Below are 27496 nucleotides of genomic sequence, written 5' to 3'. Positions count from 1 at the left end.
TTTTGGTAGTTTTTTTGATCTGATAGGGTATACCCCACACACTGCATTTTGTTGAGGAATTTTATATAGACTTTGATATTTATTTGCTATACCAAACATCTCTTGCATCTGTAATCCATTTGGGGAATGAAGAAAACAACAGCTATTCAGATTTTTGTATAGTCCATTCCTATGGTCTGTGTGTAATACTAAGGTGATGATAGCACTGCAGTACTTAAAACGTAGCAGAATTGGATGACAGCTAAATGTTACCTTCTCTTTTGGGCAAAAAAAGTGCAGCTCAACTACCAGCTGAGAGACTGTCAAGTAAGAAGTGCTAGCTCAACAGCATGCATTTTCATGTCAGCTACTATATAACTCTGCTCTGCACAAGAAAGTGGAATAATGGAAAATATTCCCACCTACTTTTATGTTTACAGGAGAAGAATCAAAATAAATAAGAGCTTAAGTATTTTTTCACATGCTTGTAGAAAGAATCATCTTGGCTCAGTTTCAGGGATGTTATTTTTAGGTGCTTATTTGTCATTCTGGGATTCTGCTTTTAGATAATGAACCTTTGCCAAAAATGCCAAACTTCTTTCCTGCTATATAAATGTACAAGAAAACCATGGCATTTCAGAAACCCTCTGTTTTTTTTTAAGAATAACCCTGTGTGTGTTTTAAATTCGCTGTTGTCTTTGCTTGGTAATGCACTCCATCTTATTCTACATAATTAAGTATAAAATAAGAACACACAATATATATTTTTGTACATAACTTGATCAAAAATATTTACAAACACTCATCTAAATTGATTTACCTGCTGCAATCTAATTCCTATAAGTTCTGATTTTGTAATGTGATTTCTTTTACTGTGTAGGTGGATACAATGATACAGAAAAAAAAATTGAAGCAGTTGTTTATTTTCTGGATACAAATGAATGAGTAGGACTTTTACACAGTGATTGTTCTTTTAGAGAACGGCTCTTTCATAGGTAATTGCTTGTGCTACAATTATGTACCAGACACTCATGCCTGAGGAGGCTTTGCACTCCTGATAGTTGTGCTGTTCTATGCTGCAGTTCCTGCTAAAACAACAACAAGCGAGCTCCAAGGTAGAAGGATCTCCAGGTAAAATAGAAACAATGCTCATGGAAAGCTGTCTCCACCTGACAGCATTAAAAGGCCTCTCATGCAGAGCTAAAAGCTTTGCTCCCTTCCTTAGTGTGAGGTGATGCCTTACTGTCATTTGCATCTGCCATTGTGGCAAACTAATCTGCCTCACTGAGACGTGAAATCAGGAAAATTACTCCCTGAGGTTACACAGAGAACAAGCAGAGCTTTGCTGACAAGTCAAATGGTTACAGAAATAAGGCAAGGTTTTGAGAACTGGGAATTACGTTATGTTCTGGCCAAGGTTGGTGTGGCTGAGGTTGGATAGGAGAAAGATACTGAGGGAGTGAAAGATGTAGAAATACTCATTCATGCAAATGGACAGCTGGAATTGGAATTGGACTGATTTAAAAGTGACAAGAGATGAGGGTCTTAGTTCAACATAATGGAATACCAGGGTCTTTAGCCTTGTAACTACCCACTGTAGCAGATCTAGTTAGGCTGTGGGGAACCTCTGGAAGAAAATACAGTAGATTTTTTTGCATTTTTAGAAATAAACCTTCTCCGCTTCTGAAATCAGTCTCTTGCCTCTACATGCTATGAGTTGGGCATATCTGCTAGTGCCAGTATGACATGTGACCTGTTGTTTGTGGCCCATGAATAAGGTTTTAAACTGCAGAACCAATGAGCAAACAAGTCCATGATACAGGAGTCCTAGGTCATGAGGGGAAAGGGGATGGAGAGAGTGAAGGGACTACCTTGCTATAAATGGAGCCACAGGTCGTGGGGGTGGGAGAATGTGAGCTGCATGAGGCAGGACCTGTGACTGTGAAAGAACAGGGGGACAGTGACTTCCTCTCTCTGCCTTGTGTATCTCTGGGGAACTAAACTTTGACCACACAGTGGAATCTGAATAGATCTGAGCAAAGATGATGAGAGAAACCTCAAACTAAAGTCAGTGCTCTTATTTTAGGTTCTCTCAAAAATACAGAATTGGTCAACTTTTCTAAATAGCTTTCTAAGGTTCAGTGACTGTGAAGGATGTGCAGGCTTTGCCTGGTAAACCAGGCCAAGTTATGGCATTAATTGAAGTTTCTCACAGTGTTTTAATTCAGGGATTTTATATTGTTCAAAGTTAAACCCAAGGGCAAATTTAATGTGCAGGATCAAAGAAAGGTGGCCCTGCCTCCTGTAGATTGAAATCACTATACCTATTGCATATAAAGCATTTGTGTAGCAAATGGTTTCTAAAACTGTTAATATAAATTAACAAAAATAGAAAACACAGCTGCTGTAAGGGGCCATACTTCTGTGAATGTGCATATCTTGCTTTATTTCCAGCCAAGGAGAAAACTTCATTTATCCCGTCCAGACTTAGAGTATTAGAAATGCAGTTCGATAAGAAGGAAAACTAATGCTTGCTTTGTATACATCAATATTGAGGTCAAACATGGCATTGTCTTTGTCAATCACATGAGAGAGGTTTTAAGAAATGCAGTTGTTTGATGTCCTGTCTTGCTCAACAGTCACACAGATACTGACAGAATGTGCAACGTCACAAATCCGTAGGAAATGCTCGTATAACCATGCCAGTGATAAAGACCCTTCACAGTACTCTCAACAAAACCTACTGCAGATGGATCTCTCTCACTCAAAGATATTCATCCACTTGAGATGAAAGGCAGTCTGCATAAGGCAACTCAGCAAATGAAAGCTTAAACACTGTCAGGTAGCTGGGAATTTTGATTCATAGTAGGAGACTAAATCTGTCACACAGAATAATTCCACCCCAAGAAGATTATAGCATAATCAGTTCAGTGAATATTTTCAAATTAATACATTTTAAAATTAGCTTCATAAGAAGTTTTGTTAAAGGTCAGATTACCTTAATTCTGTAACCTCAACATGTCTGGGTTCCCCCTGGGAAATATTTGTGGTAATTATAAGCAACTACATTTTCCAATAAATACAGACAGCTATAAATGCCATATTTTAGGGAACATAGCACCCAAACCCAACATCCTAATGACCAGATAGTCAACACTACTAAATTTTTATAGCATAAACATTTTTAAAAGATCACGATTGGTATTTATATTTAATAGTATATTACCTTTTTTCTTTCCTTCATATGTATTTGCTGAGATGATGATACAAGAAAGCAATAAAAATGAAAGTCGCAAACTTCTCATTTTTTGTTTCTTTGAATGAGAGTTCTGCTAAATTCTGCCAAGAGATGGGAAAAGGAAAGAATTAGCAAAGCTTTGCAAGAAATTCTCTGCCCATTAATCATTAACCTTGTTTTCATCTATCCCCTGCTCCGGTTTTTCCTTTTATGGAAGAGAAATTGGAATTTGCCTATTTCCAACATCTTCATTTTTATTTTATGCCACGTGTGGCAGAAATAATTTGGAGCTGGGTCATCTTACCTTGCTCAACAGTACTCAGCTCTGAACACAGACTTGAGGGCCTTTGTTCTCTGAAATACTGCTAAAGGCCAGGGTAACCAGCTTGAATTCAGCTGGTCGACAGCTCAGTCTGAACACATTGCAAAATAAGGGCAAGAGATGAAGGTTCATCTAAATATTTCATTAACATAGACAAATCCCAGCAAGGCAATCATCAAAATTTTAAATATATTAAACACTTCTCTTATTTCAGTGATTCAGTCAGTACCAGATTTTGGATAATCACAAAGTCTTTCCTTTCAAATCAAGTGAACAATTTTTAACACATAAGATATTAACTAATACAGCAATAATTAACCAACATATCTCCACTTCAATAAAAGAATCATAAGAAACTGTAGGTTCTAAATGTAGGAGTCATTTCAGAGGAAAGGTTTCTACTAAATTAGTAAGTTTGAATAGTAAAATAGCATGGTTTACACTGGAAATCAGAGCAGAATTTTAATTACAGCACTGTGTGTATGTATGCAACGAGTAGGTACATACTGCAAAGCGTGAGAGGACAAAAATTGCTCTTGGATAGGCAGCAGGGATCACACCCAGCTGGATCTCCCACATGAGCAGGACACCACGCTGGCCTCTCCCATGGCAGCATCACAGATTTCCCACACCAGTCAGTGGTGTTGAGAGTGCTCTGGCTCATTTTAAAGGAACAAGGTGCCAGCTAGGACACAGCCATGGCAGCACAGGCCTTAGCATGGGCTGCAAATCCACCTGCATTTCCATGGGTCACGATGGCCAGTTTATGTGGGGTAATGCTGCAAACCTCCATGGCTACCTGCACACCTGAGCTAAGGCATAGTTACCCAGATAGGTGTAGCGTACCTCACTCACATGCTTTGGACCATTGTGGAATTTTCCTTAGAAACAGGCACAGGAAACTTTCTCCCACATTCTGAATCATTAAGAAGCTCTCATGCACAAGAATGGGTGATAGTGTAAATTCATTGCTAAACTTAGTTTATTACAGATTTGCTATTAGTAATAGCAAATGGAGACAATTTTTAAAGAACTCTAGTTCTGTGTCAAATTAAATGACTGAAACAGTTGAAAAAAGTATCTTTTGAGCATTCAGTGAACCCCAGCTTCTTTATGGAGCCTCTTATGTTAATTACTAAATCTAGAATACAATAAATTATAGCCATACCATCCCAGCCTGAGGAATTTTAAATTTTTCTGTTGTTTTTATAATCAACTATTTTAAACTGTCCCAGATAAAAGTTTTTTCTCTTTTTTAAAGACTGTGTCTCATATGACCAATATGCTATAGCAGAACTGACATGTTAGACAGAAAAAAAAAGTATTCTCAGCAGGGAAATTCTAAATTCTGCTGTCCTGCTTGATGCATTGTTCAGGCATATCAGAGCATGCTTTGTGGGGAGGGGTCCATACTGCTGGATGCTGCATGAAGGCAGGAGAAAAGTGCAGATCACCTTCTTTCCTTGCTCATTCCAAGCAGCTGTGAGTCCAGGATACAGCAGACAGCTGGAAAACCCTCAAGCAGGCTCTAAGGTCAGAACACTCACTGCAGCTGGCAGTGATCTTGGCACAGTAACATCTGAAGCACTGTCAAGACTGATTGATTATGTGTGTATGAAAGTATACTGGAAAAGAGAACATACAGAAAAGGGGGTGATAGGATCAAAATTACTCTTGATAAATGAAAAATACTAATCACAGCAGTATTTTTAGTGAGCAAGAAAAGGACACAGAAGATAGAACTTGGACAAGAATTTAGGCTATTGATGCTGGACGGGAAATGCTGTATTTTAGTGAAGTTAAGACTGGTGGAAATTACTAGTGTAATTTAGCACAGCCTTGCAGTGAACTTAGAATAACGTTGGCTGAAGATTATGTGAAGATGACAGGACTGACTGACAGGTCGAATGGTGACACTAGGCACAGTAATCAAGAAAGTAGAGAGTGTTTCAATGAGAAAGATTGCAAGTTTCACTTTCTGCAGACAGGAATTGTTCTGGAACCAGGTGGTAGATCTGTCAGGGACAGAACTGGCTGTTGGATCTTTGTGAAGAGATTGCCTGAAAATGAAGTCTGTAGGGATCAATGTTTGGATTTACTTCTCACTACAGAACCCATGAAGGAAGCCAGGATGACATTATGAACATTTTATGAAGGATTGCTTAAACTAGTAAAAGGAAAACTAGGAAAAAAAGATGGAGGGACCTGCCTTCCTTTGGCAGGTTTTACTTCATTTGGCAATTCTGTATCAGTTATTGCTGGTATTTATTTGTCTTTCCAGTATTCACAGAATGTCAGCAATAATGATGAGAACACTAAGCACTGTTGTGGGAATAATTGTACAGCATTTGAATGAGAGGTTTCACAGTGCATGTTGAGGATGAGTTTATGTAGCACTGAATTGCCTTGCCATGGCACATTAGTCTGCAGAGAGCAGATGTGATTGTGTTCCAGAGGAAGGAGCTGCTCCCAATGGCCTTGACAGCATTGTCACACAATGTGTTTTCAGAGCATGCGTTTGGGTTTCCTTTTCTTCTCCATTTAATTTACATAAGTAATTCCAATTACCTTTATTATCTGCTCAAAGAGAAAAGGGTCTTCTGCAAATGTAATGATCATTAGAGGTAGGAAACTCCTGGTAAATACTCCTGGTAAATTTTCCTGTGAATCCAAATATTGAAATTATAACCTTTGCCATTTTCAACATGTTTATCTGGTCACTTGATAACTGCTTTGCTTGATATGCTCTTAAATGGGTTAATTGTCGTTTGTATTGTTATTGCATATATAACATTCTATGAATATATAACCTAAATTATTTTAGGAATTAGTTACCCTAATGCAAAAAGCACAATAAGAAAGAGTCTGGCACATTATGAGGATAATAAAAATGGAGCCAGGTATTTACCAGAAGCAACTGTGCAATTGCTACTCAGAGTTACTGGCAGCATGTTGCATCACTTACTAAAATGGCTTTTTTCAGCCACATTTGAATCTGCATAAGGTGTAGTGAGTGGGAGCTGCAATATTTCAGGTGAAAATCACTGCAGAAAAAAGAGAATCCTCTGGGAAAATGAGGGTGCTCTGGGTCTTTATATTACTCCACTGTTTGATCATAAGAATGGTGCCATAAGAGTGGTGAAACTTGATAGCCCTGAGACACTCCAAGTGTTCTGCCAGAGCCTTATGAACGCTAACGCTGCTCTGCTGCAGGCCTGCACCACTGGCAGTGACAAAATGTACAACACAGGTACCAGGAAATCAGGGAACAGACATCTCAGGGACTGTAAAGAAGGCTGGGAGGCTGATGTAGGAAAATGACACCTGGAATATACAAGCTGCACTGTGTCCTGATGTTACTTTCAAGAGTGAGTGGAAAGTTTAGGATTGGATATGTTTGCTAGTCATGCTCTGGATAAGGAAAGTGGATAATTTGGTATTTGCAAAAATCTTGATTCTTAAAAAATGTCTGAAATTAAGTTGTTTAAGTTTAAGGTTTATATATGGTTATGGTTAAATATGTTAATCTTAAAATTTAAAGGATCAATTTTAAAAAATTCTGTAGATACGATCTCTCTTTTCCATAACACCCAGCATTTGCAATTACTTCATTTTCTGCATTGAAATCACTCATACCTGCTGCAGTGATCTGGATTCCAAAGTTAGAAATAGATATTCCAAACTGCTCTCTATGAAACAGACAGAACATGTTTCATATTGCCTGGAGGCTACTGCTTTGCCAACTTCACGTGAAATGGAATCTTTTCTTTAACACACAGTGGTCAACCCAAATTTGTAGCTTATGTCAATGTGTTTCTATGTAGTTTGCATGCACTGTAAGGGGGCTTGATAACCTTCTCTCTTCTGCTGAGCTGCTGCTTGTACAACATATACCCAGGAGGTAGACTCTCAATCACAGTCCCCATCTGCTTCCTGGCTAATGTTCCAGATACAGTTAGACCTCTTGCACATATTCACATCTAAAATAAAATTGATGGTTCACTATTGGAAGCAGCGTGTGACTAATGATGCATTGTACCAGGCAAGTTTTTTGCTTGAATATATCTTTCTAATCAAGTTAAAGAAAAGAACACAGAGCAGAAATTTGTCAGGCATACAGTCCTGCTTTTTTTCTGAAACCACACTGTTCATCAAGATGCTTTTCAATCACCTGAAGACCTGTTATATTGTAGTACAAGATGTTCTTTCAGGTTTGGAAGAGATTTTATGGGCCAGAACTTCAGCTAGCATAAATTGGCTTCTGTGCAGCTCTAATGATTTTCACCAGCTGAGGATCCGCCCTGTGTTCCTATAATAACCCTAGCATCTGAAAAAAGATTCATGTGATGGTTATGCTAATACATCTGAGGTTATAGAGCAAGAAAATTTTTATGAGGTTGAATTTTTAATGCACTTTTTAAATCCAAAATTTATTCTGCCTGTTTGATCTTTTCTAGGATTTTTTAATATCAAATAACTCTGAAGAGACATTTTTAGATGGACTTTTGTGTGTAGATTCATGGTCTATGTCAAACATACAGCAGCTGCACATGAGTCTGAAACTTTCTTTACAGCAGTAGCTATTGAGCCATTAGACTTTCCAGTATTGAATTCAGAACTAAATAATTGATCAGCAAACTTTGTTTTCTGATATGAAAGAAAACCACTAATTTGCATGAGCATAGTGTTGTAAAATATGAATTTCTCATACAAGATGTATTTCATAATCCATATCCCCTGATAAGGTAGTCTTTCTCCATGACTCATCACCCAGAATATGATCTGACTTTCCTTGGAAGCACATTTGGGACTAGGAGTGGAATTCTTGCAGTTTCAAGTTTTCCCACAAGTCTAGATGATTTTGTATATTTGTGCCTTTCAATAATTTTTGCAATGTGGTGCACTGAGTAATTCTTATTATAAACAGCTGTAAACAAAGAGAACCCCAATACAATTGCCAAGCATAAATATAATTGTATAATAAGTGGGTCATCTACATCTACTTCAAACTTTAAAAAAAGGCACTTTTTGTTTATTTCAATTTTCATGGAGTGCTTTTCATAGCAAAGCATTACTTGTTTAATTGCCTTAGAAGAATGCTGTTTCTTCTGGGTCTGTCTGTCTTTCTCATGTGCTCATTTGGGGCACGTCTCTGAAAGCTTGACAAATCAGAAAAGCACAGAATTGATGAACCAAATAAAAGGGAGAACAAATCCCAATACATCTGGACTGCCTATGCTCTTCCATTATGTGTAGAATATTGGGTGATGTAACTTTGAAGAGCAGATGTGCTTTTGGAAACCTCAGTGTGCCTGCCCAGGGCATTTCCCTTCACTGGTCTGTGTAAGAAACAGCCAAACACATGCAACAAAGCTCCTTGGAAGACTGAGATCCAGCCCTGCTTCCTTCCCCTCTGAGGACTGAGCTTTATGGTTTTAAGCAAAACCAACACAAGAGCAATGCCTTTTGAAGCTGCCTTGCTTGCTCACCTCCTCACATCAAACGGAAGCATATCTGAAACAGATGAATACAGAGGAAAACCAATAGTGCTCTCTCCCTTGCTTTCGAGCTACTGTATTTAGGAGGGAGAATTTGTAACAACAAATAGAAAGCAGACTTGTTTCAGATATTGATTGATGGCTCTTATGGATAAAGAAGGCAGCAAGAACAAGACAACCAGGGCTTCTTGTAGGTAACATATTTGAAGAAGATAGACATGAAGGCACTTATACAAAAGGCAAAGAACCATGCCAAAGTAAAGAAACTTGAAAGACACTAAACGTTCAAAGGCTGATTGATGATGTCTCTTAGAACTTAACATGCTCACAGGAGCAAAACCCAGATCTCTGTGTAGCTGCTGTCATTAAAATTGAGTTTTCATGAAAAGGGAAGAACAACCAGACAAGAAAGCCAAAGGAGAAAAATAGGATTAATATATACAGAGTAGATGAGGGGGCAGCAGACTGTTTGAGGTGGTTAATTATCAACCCTAAATGTTTTGTTTGTTCCAGGACCTGACACAGCTCTTGATAGCCCTAGCAGAACTTAGATGCTGGGTTGGATAGACCCTTGGATCTGATGTATTGTGGGAGTTCCTACATTACTAAAAGATTAGAGGAGATTATGAGAGAGAAAATTGGCTTAGTTGAAGGATAAAGAAGCCTTAAATACTTTAAGCATCAGTTAGGATAAACATGCATTTAAAATCTTCTCCAAAATTTCTGAAAATCTGGTCTGAGAAACTGCCTGAAAATGTTCCAGATTGGTAAAAGAATTGTGGACTTTGTTCACAAAAATAGAAATTAATGTAGCCTACTAGAAAGAATTGAAATAGTTGTTTCTGTGTTAGTTCCGGAACTGCAAATCTTTGATGTCTGGATAGACCATAGGACAATTGATTAAATACATTGGTATTCCAAAATCCATAGTTGTTGAAATGATTCAGAGCAACAAATCAGCCAGTATTAGGTTTGAAGTGACTGTGACCATGAGTTCAAACAATTTCTTGGTAGTGTCCTGTAAATACTGATGTTCCACAACTGAAATGGGAAGAGCTACTAAACACTGTATTTAGCACAGATGTTTCCTGTTATAACAGATCAGTAAAATTTCAGTGCTCAGCGGGCCTTTAACACCCACCCTCCATCTGTGGTATTCATTTTTAGCATTGTGAAATAGGCAAAAAACCAGGCATATAATTAAAAAGAAACCCCATCAGGGTGTTTTCTCTAGCTCCACTTTCTTTTTTTTTTCTAGATGTGTTCCTTCATTTGTGTGTGGAAACATTTCATGGGTGGCAACATGGGTAAGACAAAGCTAGTTCTCCACCTGGGAGTCCCACCTATTGCAGCCAAGTGCACTCAAACAAGCCCTGGAGCACATGCTGCATCCATGAGTGCTAATTGAGAAAGGCTGATTACGTCAGTTGGGTAAGAATAGTGTTCTTTGCCAAATGACCAGTTTGTGCTTGTGGCTTTTAAGTAGCTGTGGTTCACCAAAGTGCTTGAGAAGTGCCTTTACTTTGAAGAGGAAGTTAAGGGAAGGGCTGGAGGCAAGCAGTGCTGAGGGACTGGATGAGCACTGTGGGACTGACAAAGTCAATAACCCAGAGAGTTGTCACAGATCCACTCAAATAAAATGATGGTAAAGCTCATCTTTGAGTAACTTGCTTGGGAGAAAAAAGGAGAAGGAAGCAAGCATTAAAGTGACTCTGACCATAACATGCATTGCAAAAACCTTCAAAATTTACAGTGTATACCAACTTCTCAAGTTTCTTTCATGTGTGTTTATTCCAGGTTGAATGTTCCAAAACCTTAATATGTGGCATGTTATTTGTTGAATAACCTGTGAGACAGAGTACAGGTGTCAGTCTAGTGAATTTTCAAGTTAACTCCTATGTTTGTGGTGACTGGGGAATAGGTAAGGAGTCTAAAATGTATTTACTATGGAGAAGAGCAGTGCCATTGCAAGGGCCTCATCCATGGGATGCAAACCTTGTTATGTCCACACTGCCTGTGGCACATGGACCTGTACCTCCTTATCTGTGTGTGTTCCTTTACTCTGCACTGTGGCATGAAATCCAGGGCAGCCACCACTGGCCTGCACTACCCTCACACCACCCTTAGGAAGACCATAGAGACAGATAGCTGGCCTTTCCACGGAGATTTAATAGCTCCATATCCTACTGTGTATTCCTTGGTTTTCTGTGTTCTAATTATAGCTTCAAAATTATTAGTGATTTCTTTTTAATTTCCAAATTCTGTTTGTCATCTTACATTGAAATTTCCTGCAGAGAAAGAATTCAAACTATTGGATAGAAGTCTTTCTTGTCATATTCCCCCACAGATGGTCCAATCTGCTCTGCAGTTCATGCCTGACAGCTAGTTAATCTGGTGGTGTAGGAACACACATTTAAAAATACAGGTTCTGGCATCAGCCTCAGGCAAGCACCTCAACTATGTTCTGTGCCCTGAAATTGGGGAATTCAGTCTCTGTTCTCCTTAAAAGTGTCTAGAGTGTGTTTTCCAGATGTAAGGTATACTGTAAAAGATAACTCTGAAATTGAGGTGTAACTAGGAATGTTTGTGTTGTTGCAGTACACTAACAATATTTTCATACTTACACCACTGGCTTAGGGCCATTTCCTAAAAGTGACTGAGAAAAGCAAACCCATTCATGGTAGCTCTGAATTTGTTACTCATGGACTTTCATCTCCTCTAGAAAACAAGAGAAGGAAGTAAAAAGATTGAAAAATGTTGCACTAAACAATATGTATTTGAAACTTTGGCAAAGCACTGGATAAATGCTTTATGCTATATATTTGTTAGGTCAAATTTTGCTCTCTATCTGGTTAAACCATCTTTGTACAAAATTTATCAAATATTACTGAATTGCATGTATATGTTTCTCATCATGGACTCTAGGAAGTCTTACAAAAACTTGAATAAGAAGGCAGAATATATTCTGGAAGGTTTTGTCTTAGTGGCACATTATAGGAATCCCTTTCTTGGTATAACTAAAATGAAACTTTCCCAGCTTTCTAAAAATCTTCTTACCTTTACCAATTCCCATAAAGGAATACAAAATTTATTATAAATACAGCAATTTCCCTTTGATCCAGAAAATACAACAAATATACACCTTTGCTCAGCATCATGAATCTTAGGTCAGAAACATATTTAGAAAGTAATTTGTGACTAAAAAGATAGAATTCTTTCATTTATTTACTACAGGACCATTTTAATCCTCTTAATTTTTTTAGATAAAGTTATTTTGTTTCTGGAAACTACATGTTGTATTGAAAAAATGTAAAATGTGTCTTCCAGTCTGTTTGTTCCAGATTAGTGAAATTACTGTGTGAGATTCTACAAAAGTTATTGCACTTTAAATACATAAGTTTTTATTAATGCAAAAGAGATAAAACCGATTTTTCCATTTGCTCTGAAATGACAGTCTGTAAATGGCAGCAAACAAATTTTGCAAAATGCTACCTCTGTTTTTGCCTGTTCATTCTGTATGTTATTTGTCAAGAGATACTGCAAAAATTCATATAAGTAATTTACTCAAACTTTAAGGCTGAGTACTACTTTTAATATCACATTTTCCATTCCTTTTTGATGCAGAAATAAGAAATCAAGAAATGAGGATGAGATTATGTTTTTATAGGTCATCTATAATGTAAATTCTGAAATGGGTGCAGAACTTCTCCATAATTCTTTTTAGCAAAAAAAAGTCTGCTTGAAAGCTTTTACAATTGTCCCTAGGGTTCCCAGTGAGGTGATGATAATTTTTGTTAAGAATTAGTCTTAGAAAATTTCTCAGTAGCAAAAATTGTGAACATTTAAAGAAATAATGCAACTTTAAGAACAGTTCTGAAATATTTCAACTAGCATAACCTAAGGGCTGGCTTTCAAAGAAGCTGTATATTCATTATTTTAATTGTCTTCTAATTCATCTCCTCTGGAAAGAATCAATTTCACATGAAGGAGAGGTTCCCCAGGTAGTTTTTCCAAGAATCACTCATTAAGAGGAGCTTTAAGGTAATGCATAAGCATAGATCATAAATCATAATATGGTCTAGGTTGGAAGGGCCCTTAAAGACCATCTCGTTCCACACCCTGCCATGGTGGGTGCAGGGGGTTCCACCAGACCAGGTGGCTCAGAGCTCCATCCAGCCTGGCCTTGAGCACTTCCAGGGATGGGGCAGCCACAGCTTCTCTGGGCAACCTGTGCCAGTGCCCAGCCACCGTCATGGCAAAGAATTTCTTCCTAATGTCTAATTTAAATCCTTCCTCTTTCAGTCTGAAGCCATTCCCCCTTGTCCTACCACTCCAGGCCCCTGACCCTTGCAAAGTCCCTCTCCAGCTCTTTAGGAGCCCATTTAGGCACTGGAATGTGCTGTAAGGTCCCCCTGGAGCCTTTTCCTCTCCAGGCTGAACAGCCCAGCTCTCCCAGCCTGTCCTCACAGCAGAGGTGCTCCAGCCCTCTGATCATACTTGGGACCATTCTGTGGACTTGCTCCAGCAGGTCCGCATCCTTGTTTTGCTGGGAGCCTCAGAGCTGGATGCAAGTCTTTGACGAGCAGAGAGGGAGAATCCCCTCCCTTGACCTACTGGTCCCACTTCTTTGGTGCAGCCAAGGATATGATTGTTTTTCTGAGCTGCAAACACCCACTGCCAGCTCATGTCCAGCCTCTCATCCACCAACACCTCCAAGTCCTTATCCCCAGAGCTGCTCCCACTCCTCTCTCTGCCCAGCCTGTATTTGTGCTTTGATTTCCCCAGCCCAGGTGCAGGACCTTGCACTTGGCCTTGTGGAACTTTGTGAGGTTCATGCAGACCAACCTCTCAGGCCTGTCAGGGTCCCGCTGGATGCCAATCCTTCCTTCCATTTTTTTCTATTAGACTTATGCAGGTTGGTCTAAGTGAAAGAACTGGTATATTTTCCAGATTATTTTTGCTTTAGCTATAGGTTCTTGATATTCTTTTTCCCTTTCTCAAGGCTTTGTTTCATGCATTGTAATATGTGTTCCCTTTGAGAAGAACAAAATACATAATGAAATTAAGTTCTTACTTGGAATTACAAGGAAAGTGTATAATTTTTCAGCTTTCTTAGCAAGGGGTATCTGGGCTGTATCACTGGAAAATCACTTCAGCTGTAGTCATTAGAGAGCCATTAGTACTGCTGTGGAGCATATCACATATAGCCAGCCTTCATGAGGAATTACGACAGCCCAAGGAAGGCAGGTTTTGACACACCGTATTTTGCTTGTATTATATTTTGAGCCATGTATCCCTGTATTTTGCTGACAGATTGTCAGGGAAGTGATTAGTCTGGATTACATGGCGATGATTTCATTTTATAAAACAAAACAAAAAAAGCAAGCAAAGAGGAATTGCTTTTGGCAGAAGATTATCCCAATACTTAGAAGAAAAAAAATACTGATGTTAAATTAAATGCTTATCAAAATGAATGCAACAGAATATGACAACAAATAATAGATGATAACTAGTTAATAACTCTGAAATAAGGATTTAGACAATATTTTCTCTTCATTCAGTGCTAAATCAAAGCCATGTAAGCAATGTTACATTGAACACTTGGCTTCATAGAAATAGCTACTGATAATGCACTACAGGGCCCAGCTACTACAGATGTGACAAGAGCTGGCATTGTACAATGTTGGCAGTATCATAATGTATAAAATATCTGTGTATACCATAATTTCTGGAAGGAAGTGCTTCCCTGCAAGGCTGCTTATTTTCACTGAGGCCTTTGAATAGGAGTAGTGCTATTCTGTTAAGGAAGTTGGTTTGGCATTTTGTCCAGGGAAATTGGGTGCATTGAGACTAGTGGGTGCAGAGAAGGAAACCTCCCAGAAACCTGATTTTTAAAGAGTTGACCCTGTGTCCCAAGAACTGAAGGCTATATGCAGCTGGAGAATTGTGTTGGAATGGCATAGGTGCAGCAGTGCTCCAATGCTCATTCCTCCTGGGAAGGCAGCTGATCCCTGCCTGCACTTCAGGACTGCAGAGCTCTGATCTCCTTCTTTCCAAGCAGCAGCAAAATGCCATTATGATTGTCTTCTGCAACAGGCTGCAGAAGGAGAAAAACATATAGTCCCAGAAGAAGGTAAATAAAATTTCTTAAAAATATGGGCTGCCAAAAGAGGAACTACTAAAATACATATAAGCCATAAATCTATTAAAAGTGCATGTACTGCAGTGGTTAGTGTAGTGCCTTCTGAGAAATAGGGTTAATTTTTCCATTTCTTTCAAGACTTGTGCTGTTTTGACTGACAGAAGCTCAGATCCATGGCAAATGGAACATTTCAGAAGTGAGTATGTTCTTTTCCCTGGGCAGGCACTCTTGGCCACTTGAAGGAACACTGATCCTGCTCCTTTGCTGATGACAAATCAGATGGCATTTAAAAGCATTCCTAATCTGTATTTCTATTGCAGGCCTGCTAGGGAGCTGTTATGGTATGCTTTCTAGATTACAGTGGCATAACATTCTTAAGTAAAGGCAACAAAAACATTATATCTTTTAACTTCAACTGCTAACTTGAAACCAAAAAGCATCCTTTGAGAAGACTTCTTGGACTTTGTTCAGTCAACCTTTGAAGAAAGAGAATGTGCCTTTTGTATAAATCAGGACCAGACTTAAACACATGGGGCAATTTGCTCACAGCATTTGAAGTTAAAATTTGACATAACAAAGGATATTACAAGAAACTGTAGTGAAGTTTAAAAAGATCAGTACTGAGCTAAAGTTTATTGCCAGTACTGTTCTTGCAGATCAAGGCTATGCTAATGTGGTCTAGGGTTACTTTAATATTTTGCAGCCTCTGATGCCCTTGGTGCATGTTTTAAGCATGCATATCACTCACTTTTATAATAAAATAACTTGATAAAGCCTTCTGCTTTGTGCTGGCCTCCTGAGGTAAAAAGTCATAGATATGTTAAGTCTCGCATTATTTGTTCCACCTTCATTATATTTGATGAAAAATATATATCTTGGTAATATAACAGACAGTACTTCCTCAGTAACTGGATTGCTTTAAGGAAGGGCATTTTTCATCTGAATAATGAAAATGTATCCTAGTTATTTCTCTGGTCTTCTTTTTAAGACACATATAGGAGATTGACAACACTAACTACTATTGCACAGCATGATGGAAAACTTTGAACAGGACTTTTGTCTTTAGGGATGGATGAGTGGAATCTTTACAGTCTTCCTGAAAGATGTACTGTGCAGCTTTTTATTCTCTGTGGAGGAAGAGGTGTGTGTATGTTCTAAATATAATTATGGGTCAGAGTGTAAATGTTAGGTTGTGTGAAGTCCATGACTGAAAGCAGACTATCAGTTATGTCAGTGGGAGGTTACTGCCAAGATCAAAAGTAGATTATAGGCCTGGCTAAGGCTGTATTCACACAGCTTTGCTGGTGCATCAATGCTGACGTGCCATTCTAGCAAAGAGCATGGTACTCCTGTGGAGGCAGCATATTCTGGCTGGCTGTGAGTGAAAGGTGCTCCCTGGAAAAGGAATGCTGTCCATATAACTGCCTCTCTGCACTCAGCTTTTCCTGATGCAAATAGCCATGAGTCAGTTTGGTCCATGTTCATGTCTGAAGCACTCACAGCTCTGATGGGTGATCAGAGAAGCCTGGCCTTTAGCAGATGAACCGAGAGGGATGAGCCAAGCCCTTGCCCTGCTCCATGGTGAAGGGGTTGAATAATCATAAGATTCTCTGTGTAACATGGGACAGGGGTAGAAACAATTATTCAGCTGGGACAACCACTTGTAATTCTAGGGCATCCAAATTCCCAGGGAGTCATCAAATTAAAATTAAAAAGAACCCTTTTCTTTTGAATCTTTGTTTTGGTAAGGAAGCAGAAAAATCAGCTCCTAGAAGAAATCCATTTTGGTCTAAAACCATTAGACGGAAAGTTCCCAATTTTCTTCATAGATATAAGATAAAATTATTAGTTTTAAAAATCAAGGCTTTTCAATGTACAAACTATACTAAATTACTCCCGTTTTTTCACTTTGGCCTTACTAAATCATGGGGTTTATAACTAAGGGTTTGCAAAGCACTGAATGTAAAAATATTGAGACATGATGAATGCAGAATCTTTGTTACACAAAGAAGTAGAAAGTATTGATCAAAAAAATGCTCTGAGGCAAACCAATTAGAGACCCATTGACAGCAAAATGACCTGCTCATCCATCTTTCCAATGAAATTTAAAACCTAAGTCCACATTATTTGTGGCCATTTTAAACTCTTGAGCATTTTTACTGGAGTCTGAATGCTCTTCATTTTGGTCTCCTGGCCAAAATCCAAACTGAATAATTATTCTGCTTCTTTCCTAAATTACAGCAGTAGCTTCATTAGGAACAAATGCATTCATAGTTTGCTGACCTAAACTGCTCTTATATTGCTATGCACTATTAACTGTTGCTGCATTTCCAGCTGAGGCTGGCTGCATTTCCATGATTAAATGACCTCTGGACAAGGCATGTATATCTTTAGCTTGTTTCAAAGGCTGTGGGACAAAAGATGCTGTATATATAAATGCTATCAAAGAAATAATTTTAGGCCCAGAACATGCAGGTCTTGAAGTGTGTTCACTGAACAGGGGGAACTACTGGCATTCACTGATGTAGCTGGATGAAAGACAGAGACTATTTGGGGACAGAGGGTGTTTGCTTATGGGCTGGAAAGCTCATGGCCACTGATAATCATGAAAAAGGCAGTTTAATTGAGAAGCATTGCAAAATTACAGAACAAAATGGGAAGCAAAGGGAGAGTGGAGATTTACTAAAAGCAGAGGCTTGGTGCTTTCTGGATATGTGTTTCTGGATAATGAGGTTAGCTAGCAAGATGCATGTTGGTTTTTTTACAGAAGTAAAAGTGATTAAATTGTTGAGAGGTCCAATAAAATATTTCAGACATTCTATGCATGGTTTCTTAAGGCTCTATATTTTGTTCTTGTTATGTTCTAGCTTCTTTTAAAAAGGCCCACACTTGGCTGAAAGGTGAGGGAAACCCTGAAACAGTGTGAGATATGAGCAGGATGTTTTTACAGTCTTTATTTTCCTACTGTGCTGTTGAGCTACAGCATCACCCTTGCTTTCCAGTGCTATCATTGTTGTACAGCACCTGAATTAGTTGCCTAAAGTGGTTTTAACTACCAATTTAGTGGGAGATGCTCAACTGTACAGCTGTTCCTAAAAAAACCCAGAATAGTCTAAACAAAAACAGCTAACTGCAAATGTTGTTTATGGGAAACTGTTCCAGTTGTGGGAGAACCACATGGCAAGAAAGCTCTCTAATGCACAGGATGGTTACAGTGGGAGCAAGGAACAGATTTGAACCCCAAGGTCTTGGCTTTCATTAACCTTTGTCTCTGTGCTGTGAAGCAGAAACACTGTGTGATCCTTTTATATAGCCTGGAACCAGACTACACTGTAGGGCTGGGCAATTTTCTTTCTGTAGATGAGTTCAACAAGTACAAAGCAGAACTGTGCTCCCATTCTCCTAAGTGTAAGTGGGTTCTTTCAATAGGTAGCAGATTCAAAGTCAGGAAAAATCACTAATTTATTTCCAGCACAAAAGCTATTACTAGAAGATATTTTTATTGTCGTAGAAGTCAGAGCCTTGGAATAAAAGTGCTATATTTGGTGTGCTCTATGCAGTGTGCTACATTCAGGTGTTCATGGTAGACTAGAGTATGACTATTCAGTATCACCTAGTTGTTGTGTGACTGGTACCAGAACTCTAAATCCCTACACTTATTCTTTCCTAACAGTGAAACATTTATACCAGAAGTGTTCAGTTCATTAGTTAACTGAAATTATTGTGCCATGCTGCAGTACTTTACTAGGATTTATTCCTAGACTTCTTCTTTCTTGTTTGGATGTATTAGTGCTATTTCTTTTTTATTTTCTCTCTTATGAACTGTACTGAAAGGACAGTGTTCTTTACAGACAGGAAAGTATCTATTCCCTCCAAAACATCAACATTTGTCATCAAGGAAAAGAACAAAATCCAGTTACTGTCATGCACGTCACCAATCAAAGCAACTGCTGACCATTGTGGATGATCTCCTAATCTCTCTCAAATGAAGAAAAAGTGCATTTAGAGAAACTGAAGCATCTTTGAACAGTCTGCTATGAGTCAAACGGGTTTGTTTTGCAACAGATTTTATTTGCTATGAATAATTTGATGAGCTTTATTTAATTGGCAGACACAATAACCACTCATATCACATTTCCCATAGACTTCAAATCATGTTTGAGCCCTTTTGCACAGTTAAATGGTTACTAGTTTTCTTCTTTCAACATCTGTTTTAGTCAACCTTGCCAAGTATCTATTCATTGCTGTTTTAACAAGATGTTAAATATTTAGAATTACGGAACAGCTTTACAATTATGCCTGAACATCTTTTAACTCTCTCACTTTGGATTTTGTAACTTTGTATATCATTTGCAGAACTTTAGGACAAAACACAGACATCTATTAATAAAAGAAAAAGGGAAACACAGCAAGTACATCATTAACAGTTTCAGCAGAATTACAGATTCTCACTTGGATTTCAGTAAAATATAGACATCTAAAGCACTTAGGAAAAACAGCATTTAAAAAAATCTAAACAGAAACAATCCACAGCTTTTTCCTGCCTTGCAATAATAGTCCAGTGCACTGATGTTAATTATATTGGAAAACCTAGTAAAACCCAAGTAAACTGTACATGTCTGCATGTCATTGTTCTGATGTGGTGGATAATGGAAACCAGCACTGCAATATTTGAGTCACAGGATGAGTCAGTTCTTTTTGACTTGAAGGACCAGCACTGGACATTAAGAATAAGAGTAGATTTCTAAACTTCTCATACAAACCAATTAGTCTTTTCACTAATATTCTCAGTCATAAGCAACAAGAGACCTTATGTTAATTCTAATCCTTCGTTCTAACCCCTCTGTATAAAAGCAGCTTAGTAAAAGACTTCAGTCTAAACAGAATTCAGACCACAATGTACTTCTCATTGTATACGAAAAACATGTGCTTACCCAACTTGGCCTTACTTGATGATATGTCCCAGTTTGGCATAAACTATTTTATAAAATGAAAATTGAAAATAGACATTAATGAAGACTCTCTCCTTAGAAATAGTGGATAGGTTATATCACAAGCCAAGAATTCTCAATTTTATACCCTCTTCCACAGAAGGCACAGCTCTGTCACATATTTGAATGGCTGTTTTTTTTCAGAATTGGCATGTTTTTCAAAATATTGCTAAATAAGATCATTGTGTACCACATTCTTGTGCCAAAATATACAAAATGCGCTATACCAGTCACATGTGCAGTTAGGCATCCAGGACAGGCCTCAGAACTGGCTTTTTTTAAACTGTAAATAACAAGCTTCTATTATGATCTAAATGCTATTCTCTCTGTGAGACAACCATAACATTTATTTACCCAAACTCAGCAGAATGACTTCCCTTAAATTATAGCAAACTGTCAGAGACAGAAGAGAAGATTTAGGCCCAGGTCATAGGCATTTTTAAATCCAAGGCTGATTTGTCATTCCCTAAGAGAGACCAGTATTTTGCCTGTAATGAGCAGTTACTCTGAAGGTGGCTTTGTGGCTGAATGAAAGAATAAGGAATTGTGTATGAAGGAGATCAGATTTCCTGATATGACCAAGGATACATAAATTGGTGTGTAAAAAATAAAAAGCACAAAATATTCTTCTATATACTGGATCTTATACTAGAACACACGTCCATGTAATTTGATATGTATTTTGAAGGAAATAAGATTCAAAACAAAGCCCTAATATGGGATTTAATTGATCAGATACACAGTAAAATACAAAACCACTGTTCAAGGAAAAGGTTTGTGTGCTACCCAGAAGCAATTATCTTACCATTAGTTGTGACTGAGGATATGATAAATTTATTTTGCAGGAGTTCTTGAAGGAATACCCTGAAAAACAGAATTTTGTGGAAGGAAATAATCCTGGGTTTCAGACAGAAAGGTTTTGCCTCATTAGTTTTCTTGCCTTCTTCAAGGATACAGTATCACAGCTGTGGCTGGTGTGAGTGATACAAGGCACCTAATGCTGTGACTGTGGAAATAGAAAGAAGATATTACTATGTCTTAGTAATAATTGCACAGCAGTAGAAAGAGCATGCAATGGATAAAAATCCATCTTTGGACAGGAGAGTGGGGTTATTAAAAAATAGCATGTTTCCTTAAGGATATGTGAGTGAGCTCTTGTTTATCACTGTCTCTAAATACACAAGATTGCAATATCAATTTTAAAGCAATAGCAGTATCAATTTTCAAAGAAACAATTGCTTATGAAACCAAAACTGAAGGTAAAGAAATTGCAGAATAATACAACTATGCCCTAGGACAGTTGTCTATTTAAGATTATAGAGGAGCTAAAGGATCAGTCAAGCACAATGCAGACAAATGTAATAATCTCAAGTTTACATAGGTATATATTGCATGTGTTAAGAACATGTTCACAGTAAAACTGAGTTAGAGGATTTTAAGAATTCTGGCTGCTTTCATCTTGAAAAAAATCACTTGAGCAGCACTTGAGCAGCTGTGTCAGTGAGTTAGAGAGCTGAACCCTAGAGAGGGTTTGAGGGAAAAAGAGGCTTAGCTAAGAGTTTCTGAAGAATATATTTCCTAGCCTAGTGAAATAATAAGGAAATTATACTTGTCAAAAGTCGAGGACAGTGATCTTGTTTGCTTTCCCAGGAGAATTTGTGTTTTGGGTTAGATGAGGGAATCCAGGGGTGTTTAACCACAGTTTTGGAGATTTTGCTCCAGTACACAATGCTTACCTCACCGAACTGCAAGCCTGACTTTCCACATCTCTTACAATTTCCCTTCTGTTAGGAGCCCAATCTTTGTATGTTTGCAGAGCAGAATGAACCGAAGTCTCAACCTCTGAGACACTTCAGACCCACAGCTCTAGGAAAGAGAATATTCAGAGCAGTGGTGAAGGAAATAAAAGCAGTGATAAGAAGAGGCTGAACAGGAGTTTTAAACTTTCCTCTGTAGTTTGTGAGGAAATTACAGGCCATTCTACTCTGTAGACACAACTCTACCTCTCCAGATTTCATGAAGAAGTAAAAAAATCAGGCTTAAGAGTTTAATTTGCATCCCTTCATTTTACTCCCCCACTACACTGCCCTCGTGTGGTCTTAGTTCCAGCACAGAAACTGTGCTGGAAGCACAAAAGAATTTCACTTGGGGTTTTGGAGAAGTGTGAAGCAGTCACATCATGATGTGGACCTGATTCAGGATGTCTTAACCAATCCTACTGTTCTGGACTAAAATCGCATGGTGCAGACATGAATCTGTTGTTATTTCATTAGGACAACAGTTCCTAACAGTTCTGATTGTCAGCCCCTGTGCTCTAAGAGCACTATGATCTAAATGCCAGTTTCTTACCTTTATATTCTCTATGTCTCCTGGTTCTGTTGTGTGGCTTATGAGAAATGCGTGGGTGGTTTCAGACCTGTGCAGAGGAGATAGGTGGCTATAAAATGAAAATCAGTATCTCCAAGCAAATGGCATAATTAGCACTATCAGATCTCTGGAACAGAGAGGGGAGGGCTTTGGGGATAGAGGCACTGCACCACTTTCTCTCAGACATGACTCCTGCACTTGAATCACCAGTTAAGATAAAACTCCCCCTAACTATAGAATGTGCTGGATGTGTTTCACTGATCTCTAGAAGAGTCTTGTCTCCAATGCACGAGTCCTTTCCAGCTCTGAATTGTCTGGAAGCAAAAAGGAAATGTGGCAGAAGGTGACTGTTCATGGTGGCAGTGCCATCCCAGGGCAATCCTGCGCTCCCTCCCACCCCAGCAGTGTTTGAGCAAGGTCTGACTGGAGCCCGCTGGAGCCTGGTCATGGCTCTCTGTAGGATTGCAGGCTGTTTTCCTCCCTTAAAAAGACAGGATTGCCTGGCTCTCACAGTCCCCTCTTCTTTCTGCCTTGTGCTCTTGGCTGGGTTGCACCCAAGTGCTGCAGAAGGAAGATCCATGTTTTCCAGGGATCGAGGCTCACACTGCCTGCAGTATAGGCAAATGTAACTACAATGTGCTGTCTCATGCTGAATTGTGGCCTAAATACTTCTACACCAGTGATTTTCTGGGCAGAGTTTTGCTTTAGCTGCTGCCTTAGCTAATACTAAAATGCAGCATGGAGAGGGCAGTCAGCCAGAGCTCTGCATTCTCTTCCTGGCTTGGCCACGCTCATGCTCCTTCTGATTTGCTGGCTATCACGTAGGTATAGTAATACTGAAATTCCCTTGTAAAGTGCTTATATAGCTACAGCCACTAGGTACGAATTAATGATTATTACTATAGACTTTGGGAGCCAAATTTTGACCTTTTCTTGCACTCATATGTCATCAAATTGCCATAAGCCTGTCTGAAGAAATAATTTAACCAGCAGGCTGTAGTAGAGCAAGGGCTGCAAAAAAATGCTCACATCACAGATCCAATTGAAGGCTGTTGTCCTGCCATCAAAACAGAACAGAAGAGATATAAACAACAACAGGTCTTGGGAACCACTTCCCACAATCCATTCTAGGAGAGGTGAACTGATGGAACTTCATTTGTGTGTTATTTGAAGAAAAATCTCAAGAAAAGAAAGAGATAAAAGAAACAAGAGTTGTGAAACTGAATATGATGAGGCCTGTTGGCCACGTGATCCTGGCTGTCTCTTCAAATCCTTTTCTGCTTGTTAGTGACTGCCCCTTTCCTTCAGGTCAGGCACTCTTCTGTTTAGGAAAACACAAACAAGAGCTATGTAATCTTGTCTAGGATAGACAACTAGGAAAGCAGAAAGAACAAAAGTAACTTTTCCATGAGAAACCACAGTTTGATCTTGAACAGGCTCTAGGAATTCGGAGAACAAAGCAGCTAATGCCTCTGGTACCAGGCAGAGTTCCTATAGCTTTACAAGAGGGAAAAGGTGTGGGGACTTTTTGGCAACCCACCCCATGCTCTGACTTCCTCATTTATGAAAAGGCAAAGGGTGCTGGTAGAATACATCATAGCAATACCCTTAGAAATTAGTAACAGAATGTGGAAAAAATCAGTTTCAGTTGTGAGTCATGATTTCTCAACACTGCATCTATTACACAACTAAATACTACCCAACATACCCTGATGAGCCTAGTTAATAACTGAGGAAACATTTTAACAGCAACAAAAAATTAAGGTACAATTATTTAAATATGATCTGATAATGACTGGTTTGTGGAAATAAGGTTGGATATTGGCAATTCTTTCCGAAGATGATTCCAACCAGAATATATGATTTGCAAATAACCATGATCTATACATTCCAATTGTATCAGAAAATAAAGCATCTGAAATACATGGCTGTGGAAACAGAGATTTAAAAGCTCTTCTAATTGCTCTCCCTAATTTTCTGTGAATTTCACATTATGACCAGTGCTCCCCATTGTTGGCCCCAGGCCCTTTTCCCACTAGCACTCTTAAGTGTTCCTTATTGCTCCCTTCATGCTAAATTATATGCAGGTTGCCACAAGTTCTTCTAGCACCCTTGATTATCTAGCATCACAGTGATTATCAGTAAATAGGAGAGTGGATTAGCAAAGGTTAATGATTAACTGGACACAGAAACACATGAAGAGTGCAGGTAGCAGGATAACTTCCCTGCTCAGGGAATCTGTGTGGACAGACACATGAGATTTTGCAGCTAAACTATGCAGTGAATTATTGTAGAAGGTGCATTTCATTCATTAGCTGTGGAAATAATCTTGTGGTAAAAAGATTAAGAGTTTGCCATGCATTTTGGTGTTGCCTAGAATTTGTAGATATTTGTGGGTTGGTTTTGTTTTACATTATAGTTTCTTAGGTGATGTGTGTAAATGGGTATGTACCTTTACTCTTTAGAGATGGAATTTTTTTTTGTTTTCCTCCTCCTTCCCATTAGCCACTGTCAGTGAAAATGATCTATTCTAATGTAAGAACTCAACTACCATGTATTAATTTTAGATGGCACCACTGTGCCACATTGTGCTAAAGCCTGTCCTCATTGTATCTGGAGACTTTTTTGCTTTAAGACCTCTGAGAGCAAAGCTTTTGACTAAATCCACAACAAAGCTCTGTTTAACACTCAGCAATCTGTTCTCCATTATCCAGTTGGACTATTCCTTTGGGGTGTGCCTGGAAGTTTCACTGCAACTATTTGGACCTAAACTAGACATCAGAATGGAAACTAGACTTTGAGAAGGAAGAAGGAGCAAAGAAAGATTACTGCTTTTATTCATGACAGAGGCACTTTTGTGTGTACTCAGAAAGGGAGCAATTTTAAATCCAGCTTTTCAAGGTGAAACTTTTCATGTTCTTTCAAATTTGGATCATACTTTAGCTTATTTCTAAGGCAGTCCATCCCCCACTTTTAACAGAACAGCAAATCACTGCATCCCATCCTGACTGTGCAGGTGGGAAGCTTTTCAGATGCTCTGTCCCAGTCCCACAGCAAATCAACAAGGCAGGTCACAAACCGACTTTTAGCTGTGGCCCAGGCATGGTCCCTTCTCCTATCCCCCAAAGCAGACCCTGTTGTGAGGTGGAGCTTTGTGTTCCCCAGCATGGGCTTGCACTGAGCTGTTTTCCACCAATGAGATGATGAACTTGCAGGGAAGAAAATGTCCCAATACATTTTACCACTTGGACATGGGTCAAATTTGCCTTGATTTCCCTGGTGTGAGTCAGAAACGACTCAGTTACTTACTGTAAATTGGATAAGCCTTACTGGTGTCAATGGAATGACTGAATTTGGCCCATTGCTTTACTACTGTGCTATTAAAACAGTCAATCTTCTGGCTACAAGGAATAATAATAAAAAAAAAAAGTTTACATATGTTGGGATGTGCTCTGGATAGCAGTCTAACAAGACAGAATATCAGACTTCATCATGTTTTGTGCCACAGTGCTGACAGCATATGTGTGACAGCACTGCAGAAAAAAACAGCCTCCTCATTATTCTCAGTGTGTTTTGCAGCACACCACAGCATCTGGGCAAGGAGACTCTCAGAACCATGTCAGGGCTGGAAAAAAAATTGCCTGAAATGAGGTATAAAGATGAATAAAAAATTATTTCCTTGTTTTAGTTTAAAGAAATGTTGTTGGGGTTTTTTTTCAAAAAAGCAGGAACATAATGTGAAAAGATTTGCATCTAATGTGAACAGTTCCATGTATCCTCAATTAACATAAAAATACATCAAAATTTATGATGAATTATGTGTCTCCTTGGTCCTGTTCGCATTATACGTACATCTGAAGTGGAACCAATGCCATTTATGAATAATTTAATTAAAACAATGACAAGTATTATTTTTGTAGCATGGAAAACTGGAAACATTAATTAAATAAGGCCAAGCATCATGAAATGCAATTTTAATTACTAGAAACTAGAATAATCAGCTGAACTGAGGCAAACAGGACAACAAACTTTTTAGAAAGGAGTTTACAGCTGCTAGGGTGGAACTAACAGAAGAGTTAGCATAGTCAGTACTATGAAGCACGCAATATTTTGAAATAAACCATTAAAGTAACCATAGGATCTCTTAATTCTGCACATCTTTTGAATATTCTCCATCTCTCAGAGCTTCTCCCCATATTTTATGTTCCTGTTGTCTGCCAGCCCCACGGCTTAGCAGTAGATCTCCAAGCCAGCCTTTCCTCATAGTGGTGGCTGAGCAGTCACCAATGAAAATATGGAACAGATGCTGCCCCTGGATCCTTGCAGGCATTTCTGTCCTGTTATCCCTCTCCTAGCTGTAACTATCAAGGTCTGCTTAGCAGTGAATAAAGATTCCTGCATCTTGCACTCTCCTGGGAGGAACTTCTCTGGCTTGTCACACAGAAACCATCTGGTTTCCTGACTGTCCCCTACTTTAAGATGGGGGCATTTTTTCCCAGCTTCTTCTCTGCTCAGGTTTTTACCCCTCACCCTGATGTGTTTAAAGAAAAAAATAATACTTTTTGTACTCTCAGGATAAACAATGGAGGTGTTGGAGCCTCCCCTTGTAAGATGGACTCAGCTTTCCCCCGACTATTATTTCTCATTTGATTTCAGCTTTCTTTAATATTGGTACCAAAATTGTGCAAAGCTTTCTGTCTGGCTTTTCAAACTGAGTTATCACCCTGAGGATAAAATACTCAGAGCTTTTAAACCATAAATGCATCTCTGTTACTACAGCAGGCCAAAATGACGCTGTCTGCTTTGCAACTGCCTTTCTCTCAGTGTGTTAGTTTCTCTGCTTTTCAGTCTCTGGGTGCCTCACTTCTAACTCATCGTATGAACTGAGCCAAGGAATGGGAACTGAGAGCTCAGCTTGGTGTTTTCCTTGCATGCTGCCCCTGCCCACTGGGATAGAGC

The 27496-nt window shown here is 38.8% G+C and overlaps 1 protein-coding gene and 1 long non-coding RNA gene across 4 annotated transcripts in view; one reads left to right on the top strand and one right to left on the bottom strand.

Annotated features, from left to right (window-relative positions):
• The window catches only part of LIPC (lipase C, hepatic type), a 74763-nt gene extending 54492 nt beyond the window's left edge, over positions 1 to 20271 (bottom strand). The window contains exons 1-2 of one of the 3 annotated variants that reach the window (XM_068204100.1): positions 20114 to 20271; positions 3206 to 3318 (exon numbers count right to left, since the gene is read on the bottom strand). In XM_068204100.1, the coding sequence (XP_068060201.1) occupies positions 3206 to 3284 (79 nt within the window). In that variant the 5' untranslated portion in view covers positions 3285 to 3318; positions 20114 to 20271. Of the gene's footprint in view, positions 1 to 3205; positions 3319 to 3521; positions 3642 to 20113 lie in introns of those variants that run through there. The other 2 variants (XM_068204101.1, XM_068204102.1) reach the window with 2 other exon arrangements.
• The window catches only part of LOC137482018 (uncharacterized), a 113914-nt gene that overhangs the window by 35701 nt on the left and 50717 nt on the right, over positions 1 to 27496 (top strand). The gene's annotated exons all lie outside the window — the stretch shown is intronic.

The sequence above is a fragment of the Anomalospiza imberbis genome, chromosome 13 (assembly GCF_031753505.1).
Source record: "Anomalospiza imberbis isolate Cuckoo-Finch-1a 21T00152 chromosome 13, ASM3175350v1, whole genome shotgun sequence".
Lineage (NCBI taxonomy): Eukaryota > Metazoa > Chordata > Aves > Passeriformes > Viduidae > Anomalospiza > Anomalospiza imberbis.
The sequence above is the reverse complement of the archived record's forward strand: the minus strand, read 5'-3'. Positions and strand labels throughout refer to the sequence as shown.